Consider the following 19549-nt stretch of genomic DNA (forward strand, 5'->3'; position numbering starts at 1 on the left):
TCTCTCAATTTCTTTTTAAAACTTTTTTTTGTGTCACAGACCAGAACAGACACAGGACTCAATTGCATGTGTTTCTCAGATTTTATTGAAAGAGAGTGAGAGTAAGGCTTGCTTGATTGCTTGATCTGAGGACTGGCGGAGAGCAGGAACGAACAGGGCGGGAATGGCAAGTCATTCGACCAGGGCTGGAGATCAGAGGCGATGTCAAGTTTGTAATAGTGGTCGGAAGCAAGCGGCAGGCAAACAGGCGTGGTCTGGTTCAGAAAAGGGTCGAAAAACGGGAATCAGGCAGGAAACACGGTTTAACAGGGACGGAGTCCGACGGGAACGCTCACTGAGTGAAACACAACAGCTCGCAACGATCTGACAAAGTTTGAACTGAAGTCGGGGGTTTAAGAAGGGTGTGGCCACCAATCAGCTTGTCCGGGCTGTTGGCGCCAATCAAGCTGCCACCGGTGTTCCAAATAGGGTAATTATGACATTTTGCTTTTATGGCACTTTGGGTCGAAAAGGTTCCTGACCGCTGCGTTAAGGGGTTAACAAACCATCCAAACGAGAAAATAAAAAACAATCCTCAAAAACCAGGATAGTTCTGTGTGACGGTGATAATTAAGGATGACCCGACAACAGGTACTGTCCAACATGTCCTTATGAAGGTTAGGTATATTTAGGGACAGGTGTTTTGTTATTGGACACTCAATTCCAAACCCATTTGGCATCCTCTGTGTGGAAGAGGGTGCACCAGAAATTGCCCGTTTCTTGGTCAAAGCCTCAACAATTGTAACACAATATCAATCTTTCCTTCCATCTTCATTTCCTCTGCAAGCATTTCAAGGCGTCCTCTCACCGTTGTCATGGAAACCTGCCTTCTTTTTTTTCCACAGCATCTGTCTTGTGACTTTTTTTAAAGGTTTGACGTTACGGGGCGGCATTAGCTCAGGAGGTAGAGTTCTCGTCTTGGGATCAAGAGATCTCAGGTTCGATTCCCGGTGTTATATGTTAAAGTGTCCTTGGGCAAGACACTGAATCCCTCATGCCCCCAATAAGCAGGCGCCTTGCATGGCTCCATGGCCGCTATTGGTGTGTGAGTGTGTGTGTGAATGGCTAAGTGTGAAGTACATTGTAAAGCGCTTTGGGAGGTCTTCATTGACTTGAAAAGCGCTATATAAATGCAGACCATTTACCATTTACATTCAGGAATGACCACAATCGATCTACAAAAGGAAGTTGATGCGTTTTATTTAAGAACGATACAAAGCTAATCATGTGCCAGAGAACTGGCAACTATTATGACATGGATGATACGAGCTAGAACTCTAAAAAACAAACAAAGTCGTATTAACAGTAATACAAAACAACTGCGGCGTGCAGATATTTTGGATTCGATCAGAAGGGAGAAAAAGTGTGTGCAAATCCGCCTTTTTTTTTTAAAAGTGTCAATTCATTTTATGAATAAACAATTTCAATGTGCTCACCTGTTAAATATCAAATTCAATTTGTATCGTATTTAAGGATTCATTAATTATTAGGAGGCTAACCTCCAGTAATCGCAGTTTTCTTACACATTCGATAAAAGGTGCAAAGCTGTCAGTAAAGAGTTCAATAATTACAAAATGGTCATCAAAATATTCCAAAAGGGCACTTTTGTGACAAAGGCAGGCGCTCCAGCACCACCTGGTGTTTATCTGTGCATACCACAGACAGAAGTTAAAAAAAAATCTCAAATGTGATATCTCCAACCGATGCAAAGGGACATTGTGCATTATTTAAAGTGGTAAAGAAATGTCATTCAATAAAAAAAATATTTAATACCGTAAATTCCGGACTATAAGCCGCTACTTTTTTCCCAAACGTTCAGCCCTGCGGCTTATTCAGTGAAGCGGCCAATTTATGTAATTTTTCTAACGGCCACCAGCGGCGTTGGAGTATAAAAGATAAGTTTAAGACCAGTAGAATACGTGCGCCAAGAAGTTTATGCATACATTGTCTGTAAAGGAAAGGTACGTTCCGATAATGAGGAAGGCGCCCTTGATGGCGATAGTTACGAGGAGGAAGTTGAGGACGATCTACCGTGAATTTCACTATTACGGGATGCTTTCTTTTGACAGAAACGTTTGATGCATTGCGAGCGTGATCCTACTAGCGTGTTGGTACCTTTCAAAGGAACGGTTTGGGATGAATGTTATATTATGATTAAAGCTTTGAAAACTCTCTCGGTGTACCGTCTTTCTTTGTAAATATATGTAACCATGTATAATATGTATTTGCAACTGTATATTTTTGTAATGTATTTATTCTAGAGACTTATTGTGATATGTTTTCTACGTGCGAATCAAAAAGAAGGGGCGGAGCGAACGCGGGCTGACGGGAAGTGGGGTAAAGCTGAATTAAATCCCTTTGTTGTTGCAACGGACAATAGTGGATATATATTTTTCCCACCCTTAACTTTGGAAATATACATTTTTTTCGTTGGATTACTTTCAACGGGACCTGGACTTTAAAGGTTTGCATTGAATTCGAATTACCGGTATCATTTTCCGTTCATGTTACCAATTATGGTGAATAGATTGTGTACTATATTCGCAGTTACAATCACGGCACCTAAAGTCAGGTTTGGGATAAACTTGTGATTGTGTTACATGTTTAAATGTGGGCGCATGCGGCTTATATAAAAGTGTGGCTTGTGCAAGGACAAAACCAATAATGTCCGCAAAATGTGGTGCGTGCGGCTTATAATCAGGTGCGCGCTATAGTCCGGATTTTACGGTAATAAGAAAAAATACATTAAGTATCATGTAAACACACATCTTGTAAATAGATAGATAGATAGATGACATGATTGTACGCCGAGATAGCTCTTACAACATTTTGGGTTGTTAACCCCGAGCAGAACAACAAGACACAAACATTCTTAATGTTTTCCAAAAAATGTAGATAAAGTAGGTCTCCTTCTTTATAAGGCTTTTAATTTTCCGTGGCCCTAAACACACAGTATGTCACAAAAGTGAAAGCTGTTCTATTCAATATTAGATATCTGCAGAAATGTAAAGGCTCTCCTCACTTTTGTGACAAACTGTATGTTTTTTTGTTTTGTCCAATATAATTCTTTCAATATTTGGAGTTACCAACTCCCGCACGACACAATACAAAAATAATTAGTGATCAAATATTACACAGTGTCCCTTTAAAGGAGAAGTTGAGGAGGAAAAAAACAAAATAAGCAAATAAAGCACACCTTTTTAATGCAAAAGATTGTTTAGTTCATATTTTATATGACACCTTTTTTAGGGTTTAGGCATTGCACCAATTTTTCGCACACAAAATAACCGCAGCAATAAAACAAAATCATTGTTTTCATGTTTCCACTCGTTCTTTTTTTCTCCTTTGTTGTAAAGTCACATAGAACATGCACAAAACAAGCTCACTACACACTCATACACAAGAATGCGATACTCCCCATCCAGGGTTGGGTAGGGTTACTTTAACTGGATTACTTTCGATGACTTTTGGATGACTCCAATACCAAATATGCTCATAAAAGACAAAAGAAACTAAATAGGAATAAAATGACTACATTTTGTGCAGGCTTGGGGAGTAACGGAATACAGTGGAACCTGGGTTTTCGAACGCCTCTCAGTTCGGACAAATCGGTGTTCGACCAAAAATGTCGAGAAATTCTTGCTACGCTGTTCGTTCAAAAAATCGGAGTTCGAACGCCGGTACGCTAGGGTGCGATGCTGAGCGGCGTACGGGTGTTTTAGCCACTAATTATGCCTCCGAAGAAGGTCGGTGCAAGCAGGACAGGTGAAAAAAGACAAGTTGTTGCCTTTAAGAAAGACATAATATCTGAATATGAGAGAGGTGTACGAATTTCCGATCATGCTAGTGAATACAGCGTGGCTAACTCTACTATCGGTACGATAGTAAAGAATAAGGAGGCTGTGAAATCGAGTGATGCGGCTAAGGAAGTTAGCGCTATAAGCAAGCAACTGCCGCAAGTTTTGGAAGAGGTTGTAAAACTTTTGATGATTTTTCTCTCCCCACCGTCCACCACAAAGCTAAGAAATCCTATTCATAATCCTTTTTTTTATTTTTACACGTTCATGTTAGCGTCATCTTTCGTACAGAAGATTACGATAACGCGAACGTACGATTAGCCTGGGTTAGCTTCATGTTTACGTTCAAGGTAAACATTCAGGGTGTTGGAACGGATTAAAACGATTTTACATTACTTTTAATGGGAAAAAACGATTTCGGTGATCGTACAAATCTGTTTTCGAACAGTGTTCTGGAACGGATTATGGTCGAGAACCGAGGTTCCACTGTACATGGAAGGGCAAAAATGATGTTGGCAAGCCGTTTGGATTTATTTTCATTTTGTTTCTGTCGCATTTGATGTTCGTTTTGCCGGAGATCAAAGAGATCAAAGCCAGGAGAGAAAGCTTATCACGTGTTGTGAGTCATCATTTTATTCATATTTAGTTTCTTTTGTCTTCTATTACCATATTTGGTATTGGAGTCATCCAAAAGTAATGGAAAGTAATCCAGTTAAAGTAACCCTACCCAACCCTGAAAATACCATATGCTGCACATGAAGTTCAGCGCCACCTTCCTGTTTCTAAAAAACACACACAAAGCTATGGACTAACAACCACTCAGAGTCCATCCAGTGCTGACCACCAAAGCATTTATAACAGGCATGTCAAACTCAGGTTGGCTCGGGGGCCGGATCCAGACTGTATGGTCTCAGGTGGACCAGACCAGTAAAAAATGTCAATAACCAATCTTTAGTTTTTGCTTTTCAGTACCGTATTTTCCGCACTATAAGGCGCACCTAAAAGCCTTTATTTTTTTCAAAAGCTGACCATGCGCCTTATAAAACAGTGCTCCTTATTTATGGATCAATATTAATTCGCAAAGTCTTCCAACTAACTTGCAGCCGCCGACTCGATTTTCCCCCGAACGCCAAGTAGTCCGCGGTGTATGCTGGCATTTATTTACCGGCGTTTCATTGGCTAACCAATGTGTCAATCATCATTTGAATGGATCACTATTGGCTAAAGTTATTCGGAGGTCAAGGGGCGGATCCTTTTATCATTTACAGGCTGACATTGGCTTAAACGGCAAAACAAAGCCTGCAATTGGCCGAAAAAGATGAATGCGTATAGCATGTGGCTGACTGCATACAGAAAGCATTTTTTTCTATTCTGTATTTGTAAATATTTTATTCTCCTGGTTTTACTACCCTCACGGACATTGGCTGCACATTATTGTGAACACAACGACTTCGGTGAGCTACTCCGGGTTTTATATTGTCCCTGTATCTTGTTTCAGACTGAACTCAATGTTTCTGTGGAAAGCAGTGCAGATAATGGATGGAATGGAGTGTCTATTTTTAAATTCAACTCAATTCCAAGTGTTTATTGTCATATGCACAGTAAAGTTGCGAGCGAAAAAGAAAATAGAAACTAAGGAATGGTTGGCATTTCTTGAATCCCAAGACTTTAACCTTCCGAATGATGGAACGATGCATTTGAGTGACATCGTACGGACACCGCATCCGCACGTGTTCTCGACACGTATTTGCGTCTTTGCAAGCTTTGGGAATGTTAAGGGGGTAATCAGTTGGACTGAACCATCTGACTGTTTTGTCCACGTTCCCATTGTAGCGCCTTATAATCCGGTGCGCCTTATGTATGGAAGATATAGGACCAAAAACTATTTTTTCGGGGTGCGCCCTATAACCCGGTGCGCCTTATAGTGCGGAAAATACGGTACTTTGCTTTATCATTCAGCTTACGTTTGTAGCCTACCCGACAAATAGAGGTGCAGTAAGATCTTATCCAGGTCAGGTCGGGCCTTAATGTCAATCATTACCTTGGGGTTTCAGGCCAGGCCGGGCTTCTCTCTCGCTGATTTTTTAATGAATTATCTCCTCCGTAATTTTTCTTTCTTTCCTTTATTTCTTTATTTTCCTTTTGAGAGGTTTCCCCCCCTCTAAGTTTCTTTTCTATCTCTTTTATATTTTTTTATTTTAAGTCAGCGAGAAACAAGCCTTGCTCCCCTCGGGTCTTCACAAATTATATTTTGGGTTTGTTACAAGCTGGATTCCTCAAATGAAATCAATTCGTCAGCCTGGTTTAGGCTCTAATCCCCGCTGGACTTTTCAAGTACGATCTTACCTCTACGATAAGTTATAATCGTGAATAATAAAGGATCTTGGGTACCATCCGGTATACACCGACTATCACGATACGGCAAATCAATCAAGTCAAACAAGTTCGCCGCGGTTTCCTCTATCTCGGTATCGTTTTTTTTTCGTTGCAAACGAAGCAAGCGGTTTGATGCTACCGTGCGCATGCGTCTGCTGCCTGGGGATTTCCCATCATACATCATTCCGTGGTAGTTGTGTAGTGAAAGGAAGTCCGTCTCTTTTTAGCGAACCGGCCTTTTCGGCTCAACTCATTAAAGATTGTGTTAGTTTTGCCGGAGATCAAAGAGATCAAAGCCAGGAGAGAAAGCTTACTACGTGTTGTGAGTCATCATTTTAGTCATATTTAGTTTCTTTTGTCTTTTATTAGCATATTTGGTATTGGAGTCATCCAAAAGTCATTGAAAGTAATCCAGTTAAAGTAACCCTACCCAACCTTGGTTTTGCCAGAGATCAAAGCCAGGAGAGAAAGCTTACCACGTGTTGTGAGTCATTATTTTATTCATATTTCGTTTCTTTTGTCTTTTATTAGCATATTTGGTATTGGAGTCATCCAAAAGTCATTGAAAGTAATCCAGTTAAAGTAACCCTACCCAACCCTGATCATCCAACAGCCCGCGGGCCATGTGTTTGACATGCCTGATTTATGACCATCGCCCGCTCCCTCAGCCCTCTTTGACGGGAGTTTCTTCCAGCGTGATGGCGGTGAACTCCTCGGCATTGCCGTTCTCCACGATCTTCTCCTTGTTCATGAGGGTCACCATTTCCTGCTCCCTTTCCTGAGCCTGAGAGTCGGAGGAAACGACTCCGACGGCGCCGTTTCCCTCGCTCTCTTTGGAGGTGATCATCAGTGTTTGCTTCTTGCCGCACCAGCTGCCAGAAACACATTCCTTGCTTTAATTCAGGAAATCAGTCGGTATCCAAGTACAGAAACATCTCACTACTTTTCTTGTTCTGCATTCTGATTGGCTAAACAGAGAAGGATGCTTTCTAAAGCCAACAAAATGGATCTCTTAACCCGCTAAACCGCTTAGTGGCTCCCTGGCACTCTTAAAAGAAATTTAATTCTGTAGGATAGATTCGGAAGGTAAATGCACTTTACCTTAACAGGCACATGATGGCGGTATTAATTAAAGCAGGGGTAGGGAACCTATGGCTTGGGAGCCATATATGGGTCTTTTCATGAGTACGTATGGCTCCGAAGTAAAATGTAACTATTGCACATCTCTCTGTGGCGTTCCAAAGTCAAGTGATTTCATCCCGATTTTGGTCCATATAAAGCCAGAGACTTAATGCAGGAGTTGGATAAGAAACCATTTAAACTGATAAATAAAAATGCTGGCAAACGACTTTGATTGGGTGAGCAGTACAGGTGGGCGGATCCCTGCACACAAGGCACTTCCTTCTCTCTCTCTCTCTCTCTCTCTCTCTCAGTGCAGCCTACACCGAAAGTGAATATGACGATATGCTTATCGTTTGCAGAAATTGGTGACATTTTTACAAAAGAACTTTGCATGCAGATCGATTTGAAACCACTATTAAGGACAAATTTCAAGGAAAAAAATCGCCTCAACACTCTTAACTTAAGGTGGAAGACAAATTGTAAATGACATAGTTACATTGATTTGGGACACAGGATTTGCCATTATTATCATTTCATACATTTGATGAAATCATCAAATGACACACAGTAAAATAAAATGTGCTGAAGAATTAGCTTTTGTCTAAAGAGCGTGTTTGGCAGTTTTTTCAATTTTGTCTTAAAATATATGGCTCTCTGAATTTCTTTTCTAAAACATTTTTTGCTTTTATGGCTTTTTTGGGTCAAAAAGGTTCCTGTGAAATGGATCCGGTACTTCATTATTAAAGTTGTGCAATAAAACACCAACCATTAAAAATATAGTTTGACAGTACAGAGGTTATTTGTGAAAGAACAACACGTTTGTAAACTACAGTACTTTTAGAATATACAGCTGTAGAATAGAATAGAATATAGAATATACCTTTATTGTCATTGTTACAAAATGGGTTGAACATATTGTGACAACGAAATTGGACGTGGCACTCCAGGTTCACATTTAACAGCCAGGATAAAAGAAAACAAAGAAGATAAAAAAACAAAGAAGATGCAGGTTATAATTTACACAATATTTACACAAGAAATGGGGGCATGTAGCATGTTACATACAGTTTTGGGATCGTATTAGTGCATTTTATTTGTTAAATAAATACTTGAGCCTGTAAAGTGGGTTTGTTCTTGAGTAATAAATAAACAAATAAATAAAATAAAGAAAGGTTTCCACTACATGGATTTTCTGGGAATCTGCCCCCCATTAACCGCGAAAACCGAGGGATTATTGTACTTACCTTTTTCTTTTGGCTACGACCAAACACACCAAAAGGATGGCGGCGACTGCAATGAGTGTCCCCACAATGAGCAGCCAATCTGCAAGGAGGAACAAATTATTGTTGCTGTTAATCACAAATACTTCAACTTTAGTACTATAGCAACATGGAATATAAGGAACTGCTCATCACTGGGTAAAATCACTTCCCTCAAATAGATCTCAATACGTACGGATTGGTGACACCAATTCAAGTCTTATGAACATTAGCTGTGGAGTCCCTCAAGGGTCTGTGTTAGGACCTTTATGGTTTTTATCGTGTTAAAATGACTTGAGGGCGGCAGTAGCTCAGGAGGTAGAGCGCTCGTCTTGGGATCAAGGGATCCCAGTTCGAATCCCGGCTCGTCCGTGTTACATGTCGAAGTATCCTTGCGTAAGACACTGAACCCCTAACACCCCAATAAGCAGGTTAGCCTGCAAGGCCGCTATTGGGAAATGTAGAGCACATTGTAAAGCGTTTTGGGAAGTCATTGACTTGAAAAGCGCTATATAAATGCAGATCTATTCATTTTATTTGTGTAATGTATAATAAAAACTAAAATATATTTCATTTCCTAACAACACAAATATGTTAAGATTGGGTATAATTTTACAGGATTATTGTTGCTGTCAATCACAAATGATTCAACTTTAATCTTGTAGAATATTTAACACAAAATAGACTACAAGCCATATTCTATCCGTCTTTTCATATATTTATGGAAGCTTTTGACACTTATACAATACTACTTCAAATACTACAGCAACACGGAATATGAGGAACTGCTCATCATATCCCTCAAATAGATCTCTATACGTACAGATTGGTGACACCAATTCAAGTTTTATGAACATCAGCTGTGGAGTCCCTCAAGGGTCTGTGTTAGGACCTTTATGGTTTTTATCGTATATAAATGACTTGTGTGATGTGTAATAAAAACTAAAATATATTTCATTTCCTAACAACACAAAAATATTAAGATTGGGGCATAAATCTACAGGATTAGTGTTACTGTCAATCACAAATGATTCAACTTTAATCTTGTAGAATATTTAACACAAAATAGACAACAAGCCATATTCTATCCGTCTTTTCATATATTTATGGAAGCTTTTGATACTTATACAATACTACTTCAAATACTACAGCAACACGGAATATGAGGGACTGCTCATCATATCCCTCAAATAGATCTCTATACGTACAGATTGGTGACACCAATTCAAGTTTTATGAACATCAGCTGTGGAGTCCCTCAAGGGTCTGTGTTAGGACCTTTATGGTTTTTATCGTATATAAATGACTTGTGTAATGTGTAATAAAAACTAAAATATATTTCATTTCCTAACAACACAAAAATATTAAGATTGGGGCATAAATCTACAGGGTTATTGTTGCTGTCAATCACAAATGATTCAACTTTAATCTTGTAGAATATTTAACACAAAATAGACAACAAGCCATATTCTACCCGTCTTTTCATATATTTAAGGGAAGCTCTATCTCGGAAATACAGAGATAGAGGCTACCGCGGCAAACTCGTTTGACTTGATTGATTTGCCGTTTCGTGATAGTGGGTGTATACCGGATGGTACCCATAATTGACAAATTTGTGTTTTTCCGTACAGATTTTCTTCGTACACGTCTTAAAATGCATAATGAACGTACTTTGTACGGCAAAACCGTACAGGTTGACAGGTATGGATATTATTGTATTGTATCTCTCTTTGTTTGCATACAAATACCTTATTGTTTACTTTTACTAAATAGGGATTTACACTTTTTTGAGCTGTGCCTAAATAAAACGCCGCAAACGGACAAATTTTAACCAAGGGAGTAGTTTTGGCATGGACAGAGAAGACTTGTCCCCACCAATATCGCGAAACCATTGTTCTGTCCCGACCAATATGTGATCAATTAAAAAATGTGCTATGTCCCCACCAATGCCAAGACCAAACCTACGCCCTTGATTAGAACGCAACGTAGTTCCTCACGTGATGATTTTTTGCTGTCCTCCTGATCGGGCTCCGGCTCCACCAGATTTATCCGTTTCTTGCCATGTGGGGGTTGTTGGGTAGCTTGAAGTTGACAAACGACACACACCGAAAACGATTAATTTAACCCATGCAAAAGTAATCATTTCATCAACACATTAAAAAATAAACTATGATAATGGCGCTATTGTGATATGGCGGAACTAAAATTGCCATTGTCACATCACAATATGTAAAGGGACAATGTAATATTTGACCACTGGATATTTCTGTGTTTTGCAGTCGACTTTCAATGCTAAAAAGCACAAGAAAAATTACAGACTACGGAGTCTTAAAGAGACCAATCCCCAACATGTTTTCTTCAATTTTTATTTGGTGTTTGTTTTTTGCGTGTTGATGATGATGGACATTATGTCAGCTTCCTCGAAGTCAGGGGTGCCAAAACTCATTTTAACTCGGGGGCCACACGATAGAACAAACATTCTGTCGGGGACTAGTAGATTAAAGAGAAAAAAAAGAGAGACAAAGAAATAAGATGCACAATACAAAATCTAACTTACAGCAATGTCCTGAAAAAAAAAGGATTTTATACATTTTACTATAAAGGATTTTATATGATTGAATACAAGTTACATTTATCCAGTGCAATGAAGATTTTCACTAAGTAGGCTGATGTTCAATGACAGGTCACACCGTTCTAAATGCAAAATATTTTGACTAGGGAATTTTGATAACAGGACTCTGACGGAAAAGGCCAGATGCACAAGGACAGACATCGCGACGCTCTTCTCCGAGATGATGGAGCCCACATGGGTGGGCTTTCCTGGCATGCCCATGAGAGGAGCCTGCACACCAGCTTACGGAAAAAATATGGGTAGAGGAAGAAAGGCAGAAAGATCGAGAGAGGAGGCTTGACGGAGACTTGAGCGATACTAATTCGGCTAATTCGGCCATATATTTAAGTTCACTTAGCTAAATTATTTAAGAAAATGTCGGCTATTCTTCTTAAGTTGAATGGTCGTATCTAGGTGCTGCTTCAATGAATGTAGCTTTTTTATGCATAAAAAGGCTCACAGTATTATAAGGAACACCCGGCAAATAGTCTATTAGGGTATTTTTATCATTTAGTATGCACACCTGACTATAAGACGCATGGAATTCCAACTAAAGTATAGGGTTGCACCACAAAAAATAGTACCTTTATTGTACATTAGTTGGAATATATCGCTGACTACAAAACATTTGAACAGAGCAGCCTTCGTAGGAGCCCAGGTAGACACAATTTTCAGGTTGTGTGAATGAGTAAGTGTGAAGCACATTGTAAAGCGCTTTGGGAGGTCTTCAGTGACTTGAAAAGTGCTATAAAAAATACAATTTACCACTCCCATATTGTAACGCATACTTAGATTGTAGGCTGATTTGGGGTTTTCAGGTAAGCCTTATACGGTTGGAACCTCGCCAGTTCGCGGTTCCACTTTTGTGGGTTCAGAGCTTCGCGAGTCTAAAAAAAAATACCTTACCTTCTCAATAAAAGCATTTATTGACTTGAGCAAGCGCGAGCTTATGTCAACTGAGGAGACGGTGTGGACACTCTTATTGTGAAGGGGAGGGGGAGGCCCTGACACAATGCTTAGTCATTGCCGCTTCGCTCCCCCCCCCCTCCTTCAACTCCTCCCACCTCACCCCATTCTTATGTGGCGCTCAGTTTATCAAGGAGGGAACTCGGCGTAAATATATTCTCTTCTGTTACATTTCATCTTAAGTTTGATTTTATTATACCAAAAGCGAGCGGTTGTTTGTACTACCTAAACAGCTAATTGTGCGTGGTTTCGTGTATTTGTTGTAAAAGCCGTTCAATGCCGTCAGCTAAAGTATGTTGTTATTGTCAGAAGGTAGCTCTTTCACTTTCATTCAAATGAACACAGACCATTTTTTTAACTGTTGTTTCCCAAAACGCTTCACAAACACTCATCAAATATCACATTTGCACTGTTTTTATTTTTCAATATGTAACTGGTAGTGTTAACAAGCGAAATAAACTGCGATGGCTGCATGTGGTTGAGAGCGGTTAATACAATCATTCTGAATGGTTCGTCCGTGTATATACAACATATTTTACTTTTTTTTTTTGTTATAACATGAATTTCACTCTCTCTCTCTCTACCCGTATTCTATGTGGTGTACTGTATACAGGGGGGGTTAACTGTATACCTGTATACGTTTTTTCAAGCATTTTTGAAGGGGCGCCGCTACTTGGCGGATTTTCAGTTTTCGCGGGTGGTCTCGGTCACCATTAACCGCGATAACCGAGGGATTACTGTAGTCCAGATAATACAGTACTTGTCAAATACATCCTAAACAACTCGCTATTTGTATTACCGTAAATTCCGGACTATAAGCCGCTACTTTTTTCCCTAACTTTCAACCCTGCCACTTATTCAGTGATGCGGCCAATTTATGCAATTTTTCTAACGGCCGCTAGCGGCGCTCGAGTGTTGCTACCATTAACTGCCCTGTCAAAGCTATATTATTATTATTATTATTATTATTAAAGCTTTGAAAACTCTCTCTGTGTACCGTCTTTCTTTGTAAATATGGGTAACCCATGTATAATATGTATTTGCAACTGTATATTTTCGTAATGTATTTATTTGTATTTATTTTAGACACGTATTTTGATTTGCACGGGTGAACGAAAAAGGAGGGGCGGAACAAACGCGGGGTGCCGAGTTTATGTGGGGACCGCTAAAGATGAGGGACAGACAAGGAAGAAGAGGGGGTAAAGAAAAAGGACTTGCATGAGTAAATGTGTTCATCTGATATATTTTTCCCACCCTTACATTTGGAAATATACACTTTTTTCCTTGGATTACTTTCAACGGGACCCGGACTCTGCAGGTCTGCATCAAACCCTAAGTACCGGTATCATTTTCCGTTCATTTTGCCGGCTGTGATTTTTGCACTGTATACTTTAATGAAGGACATTCAGTTTTAATCGCGGGACTTGAAGTCGGGTTTGGGTTAATTTTGTGTTTATGTTACATGTTTAAATGTGGGCGCATGCGGCTTATATACAGGTGCGGCTTGTGTATGTACAAAATCGGTTTTCCTCTTAAAATGTGGTGGGTGCGGCTTATAATCAGGTGCGCTCTATAGTCCGGAATTTACGGTAGTTCCTACCATCCGCTGTGGCATCTTCATTTCCAGGCCGCACCTTCTCAACATCTTCATCGGGAAAAGGCCTTATAACGTTGGTTCCTCTGGCAGGGTTAAGCGTGGGTCGGGTCTCCTCACCGGAGTTGGGTGGTGGGAACCCAGATCCAGTGGGCTGATCCAGATCTCCGTCGGTGAACGTGAACAGGACGCTGTGGTTATCTCCCCACCCTAGTGAACTGTCTTCCACTGTAGTCTGTTCAGTGGCTTCTTCAGACCCAGAAGATGAGGGAAAAACTGATCTTGCTTCTGTGGACGCCGGAATCCCAAGCTCTGAGCTAGATGCTGACAAATGAGAAATAACATTTATGAGGGTAGGAACGTAGATCGACCGGTAGATCGAGCGCTTTGCCTTTCGGTCCAATGCATTCTCCGAGTCCACAAAACACATGTAGTGTTCCCGTTTGCCCACGTCCCTGCGTCCTCCATGCATCATTTTTGCTGGGGACGCAGTCTCAAATCAACATGCGTCCCCGGGACGCAACTTTTTCGACACAAAATTGTCATTATTACCCGATTATTTTTTTCAAACAAAGATTTACCGCACTCCAAACTTTTTGTCAGGCAGATCCGCCATTGTTGTTTTGGTCTTGCACTTCGAGTTTTTGTCTGCACGCCGATCTCGGCAAACGAGATCTCGTTGCTTCGAGATTACGTCATCGTTTTGGTGGTTGTTGAGTAAAAGAGAAGTATGACTCCGAAAAAACAGTTAGAATTAAGTGCAAATCAACACAAAATTGGTAATTGGAAGATCGCAGAGGCAAGCAAAACACGTGTGTTGAAGCGAGCGATTCGACGAAAGAAAATAAACAAAATAATACTCCTAGCAAGAAAAGGACTCTTCTGCCAAAATGGACTAAATTATATTCCTGGTTACGCTACGAGAAAGATGATAATGGAGGCTACATGTTCTGTGATGCATGTACCCAGCGTGACAAAAAAACTGGATTAAATAAATCATTTCGCAAATATGAACTTTCAGAAAAGCACCTTGGATCGGTACAACGACAATGAAAACAACAAATTAGCTATGGAAATTCCGTTGCTGCAGGAAGAGAAAGGCAAGTATGAATGGATAGACAATAGTGTGAACTGAAAAATCTGAAGTGATAACTGCTTAGTATTACCAAGTAACTGTGATAATTAAAACTGAATGAAAATATAGATTAATATAATAATTTAAGCAATATTATTTTGTATAATGTACAATATTGTTGTGAACTGAAAAATCTTGAAGGGATAACTGATTTGTATTACCAGTGAACTGTGATGATTAAAACTGAATGAATATATAGATTTATAATATATATCTGTCGCCAAATCACAATTTCAACCTCGATAACACTCAATTTTGGGGACCCATAGATCTCTGTCGGGACCCATAGATTTTTGAGCATGCGATTCCCCGGGACCAGGGTTGGGTAGGGTTACTTTAACTTGATTACTTTCAATTACTTATGGATGACTCCAATACCAAATATGCTAATAAAAGACAAAAGAAACTAAATATGAATAAAATTACTAAATTTTGTGCAGGCTTGGGGAGTAACTGAACACATGGAACGGCAAAAAATGATGTTGGCAAGCTGTTTGGATTTATTTTCATGTTGTTAGTTTTGCCGGAGATCAAGGACATCAAAGCCAGGAGAGAGAGCTTACCACGTGTTGTGAGTCATTATTTTATTCATATTTAGTTTCTTTTGTCTTTTATTCGCATATTTGGTACTGGAGTAATCCAAAAGTAATTAAAAGTAATCAAGTTAAAGTAAACTCTACCCAACCCTGCCCAGGACCCATCACTTTTCAGAGGTAAAATGAACACTGCGGACAGGCAAACTCCCATGCACCCTCAAGATTCTATTCCACAGTATTCCAATATTCCTTCAGCCTTTCCCATGTCAAATCCATGCTACTATGTATTAGCACCAAAACAATGGAATCTCATCTCATATTGTCCCCATCTCATCTCATCTCATTAGCTGCACCGCTTATCCTCAGTAGGGTTGCGGGGGTGCTGGAGCCCATCCCAGCAATCATCGGGCAGTGGGCAGGGGACACCCTGAACTGGTTGCCAGCCAATCGCAGGGCACACAGGGACAGACAACTCGCTCGCTTAGTCACACCTAGGGACAATTTGGACCGGCCAATCCACCTGAAATGCATGTCTTAGGAGGAAACCGGAGTGCCCGAAGCACGGGGAGAACATACAAACTCTGCACAGTAAGTCCGGTAGCTGGATTTGAACCCACGCAGGAGGTTCCCAAGACATGAACTGTGCCGCACATGCGCTAACCACTGCGCTGCCGTAATTGAAAGTAATCAAGTTAAAGTAACCCTACCCAACCCTGCCCTGGACCCATCACTTTTCAGTGGTAAAATGAACACTGCGGACAGGCAAACCCCTATGCACCCTCAATATTCTATTCCACAGTATTCCAATATTCATTCAGCCTTTCCCATGTCAAATCCATGCTACTATGTATTAGCACCAAAACAATGGAATCTCATCTCATATTGTCCCCATCTCATCTCATCTCATTAGCTGCACCGCTTATCCTCAGTAGGGTCGCGGCGTTGCTGGAGCCCATCGGGCAGTGGGCAGGGGACACCCTGAACTGGTTGCCAGCCAATCGCAGGGCACACTGGGACGGACAACTCACTCGCTCATTCACACCTAGGGACAATTTGGACCGGCCAATCCACCTGAAATGCATGTCTTTGGAATGTGGGAGGAAACCGGAGTGCCCGGAAGAAACCCACGCAAGCACGGGGAGAACATACAAACTCCGCACAGTAAGTCCGGTAGCTGGATTTGAACCCACACAGGAGGTTCCCAAGACCTTAGAACCATCAAGCTGAATTATAATTCTTACCTTGTTCATTTCTGTCAAACGCCTTATCACAGTTCACCTCAGGCCCAGCTATTAAAAGATAGGAAAATATAAAAATTTGAGACATATTAGCGACAGTTTAGGAATAGCTTTTGCACAAGATTCCTCAATCATGGAGAAAATATCGGTGCAGCCTAAATACAAACCAGTGTCATCAAAGCAGTAGGCGTCGTAAACTTCATTTAGGTCGTCACGAGAATGTACGATGAGACCCGTCATGTTCACGGCGCAATTCTCATGGTGGGTATGCCTGAGAATGGCGAAACTGGTGTTCCTGATCCAGCCATACCTAAAAAATAAAAAATGATTGTACTCGTCACTCGTTCAAATGTTGTCATTTGGAAAATCACCTCCAACGTTTCGGTCGATGGCCAAAAACATATACAGTGGAACCTCGGTTTTCGAACGCCTCTCTGTACGAACAAATCGGAGTCCGAACGAAAAATTCTAGAAATTCTTGCTTCGTTGTTCGAACAATGAATCGGAGTTGGAACGCCGGTATTGCGTGAGTGCGAACGCCCCCTCTCAATTTCTCATTTTGCTTTCGCTTTTAATATAGGTGTACGGAGTGTTTTAGCCCCTAATGATGCCTCCGAAGAAAGTCAGTGCAAGCTGCAAAGTTGCCACAGGTGAAAAAAGAAAAGTAGTGTGTACAACTATTGCATTTAAGAAAGAAATAATAGCTAAATATGAAGGAGGTGTGCGAGTGTCTGATCTCGCCTGCGCCTTCTGCTGACCACCACAAAGGTAAGAAATCCTATTCATTATTCTTTTCTTTATCCTTTTTTTTCTATTTTCACACGTTCATGTTAGCGTAATCTTTCGTACGGAAGATTACGATAACGCAAACGTACGATTAGCCGGGTTTAGCTTTATGTTTACGTTGAACATTCAAGGTTAACATTCAGGGTGTTGGAACGGAGCCCAATTTACAGGGTGTTGGAACGGAGCCCCCTTTCCAATGAACCGCTCACTACTTGTTGTGGAGACCCGGGTGCTAAATGACTTGTAAACCACCTGATTTTTTTATTTGTACACGTTCATGTTAGCGTAATCTTTCGTACGTAAGATTACGATAACGCCAAAGTACGGTTAGCCTGGGTTAGCTTTATGTTTACGTTGAACATTCAAGGTAAACATTCAGGGTGTTGGAACGGAACCCAATTTTCAGGGTGTTGGAACGGAGCCCCCTTTCCAATGAACCACTCACCACTTGTTGTGGAGACCCGGATGCTAAATGACTTGTTTACGTTAAGCATTCAAGGTAAACATTCAGGCTGTTGGAACGGATTAAAACGATTTACATTATTTTTAATGGGAAAAATGATTTCAATGATCGAACAAATCGGTTTTTGAACAGGGTTCTGGAACGGATTATGGTCGAGAACCGAGGTTCCACTGTAGCTCATTAGCCCGGTATGGCTCTTTTTGGGAGTACTTCTAGCTTGGGGATGAACTATGTACTAGTGAATCATGTGTATATCTTCTTTAATTTAGTGGATGCAAAGCCAATGTGACAAATTGTTGCCTTGGTTCGGTCCACAATATATAGGGCAGATTCCCAACGATAGTTTACAGTCACGGTGCTACACTGAGAGACCCTGTTTTGGCTCTACGTCTCTATGGAATCTGGTACATGGGAGTTCATTAAACAATCTCTGTTCACCATTTTGACATTTTATAATCAAAACTCTCAGAACAAACCGTAAACACCTGAAAACGCTAGCCGGTCAAGCAAATCAATTTAATTGGGTGAGCGGCAGGGGTGGAAGGATCTCTATCCACGTAGCACAATTCTCAAAAAACATCTGATCCTTCTCGTTTGCAGTATTTTGTGAGATTTTTACAAAATACCAGTTTTTACAGCCAAAAATGAGGGTCATATTGAGCCTCCAGAATGTTAGGTAACTACTGGAGTGAGACAAATGTTAAATTGATGTTTGTTGATATAGACAGAGGCTCTGATATGATTTCTATCATTTCATAGATTTGATCAAATTATCAAATGTTTAAGGATTTAGCTTTTGTCTGCAAAGCGGGTTTGGGGGTTTTGTTGAATTTTATCTTGGAGTATATGATAATAGAATGAAAATTTTTGGTTCTCATGGATCTTTGAGTCACAAATATTCCCAACCCCAGGATTAGATGGCTGGATGGATGGATGGATGGATGGATGGATGGATGGATGGATGGATGGATGGATGGATGGATGGATGGATGGATGGATGGATGGATGGATGGATGGATGGATGGATGGATGGATGGATGGGTGCAATGAATTGATGGATGGATGTATGGAAGAATGGATGAATGGATGGAAAGATGGATGAATGGATGGAAAGATAGATGGATGGATGGATGAATTGATGGATGTATAGAAGAATGGATGGAAAGATGTATGGATGGATGGATGGATGAGAGGCTGGGTAGGTAGGTGCAATAAATTGATGGATGGATGGATGGATGGATGGATGCATGAATGGAAGGATAGATGGATGAGAGGCTGGGTAGGTAGGTGCAATAAAATGATGGATGGATGGATGGATGCATGAATGGATCGATGGGTGAGAGGCTGGGTTGGTAGGTGCAATAAATTGATGGATGAATGGATGACAGGCTGAGAAGGTAGGTGCAATGATTTGATGGATGGATGGATGGATGGATGGATGGAAGGATGGATGGATGAGAGGCTGAGGCTGGGTAGGTAGGTGCAATAAATTGATGGATGGATGGATGGATGGATGGATGGATGCATTAATGGATGGATGGATGAGAGGCTGGGTTGGTAGGTGCAATGAATTGATGGATGAATGGATGGATGGATGAGAGGCTGGGTTGGTAGGTGCAATGAATTGA

At 40.7% G+C, this 19549-nt stretch overlaps 1 protein-coding gene across 1 annotated transcript in view; it reads right to left on the reverse strand.

The window, feature by feature from the left end:
- Positions 1-1222: 1222 nt before the first annotated feature.
- LOC148362106 (CD44 antigen-like) overlaps positions 1223-19549 on the reverse strand; it is a 38813-nt gene continuing 20486 nt past the window's right edge. The window contains exons 3-8 of the mRNA XM_088339540.1: positions 16840-16982; positions 16676-16723; positions 13770-14087; positions 10590-10673; positions 8579-8657; positions 1223-7084 (exon numbers count right to left, since the gene is read on the reverse strand). Of these exons, the coding sequence (XP_088195666.1) occupies positions 6877-7084; positions 8579-8657; positions 10590-10673; positions 13770-14087; positions 16676-16723; positions 16840-16982 (880 nt within the window). The 3' untranslated portion in view covers positions 1223-6876. The remainder of the gene's footprint in view (positions 7085-8578; positions 8658-10589; positions 10674-13769; positions 14088-16675; positions 16724-16839; positions 16983-19549) is intronic.

The sequence above is a fragment of the Urocampus carinirostris genome, chromosome 7 (assembly GCF_059441175.1).
Source record: "Urocampus carinirostris isolate Australia breed hairy pipefish chromosome 7, RoL_Ucar_1.0, whole genome shotgun sequence".
Classification (NCBI taxonomy): Eukaryota; Metazoa; Chordata; class Actinopteri; order Syngnathiformes; family Syngnathidae; genus Urocampus; species Urocampus carinirostris.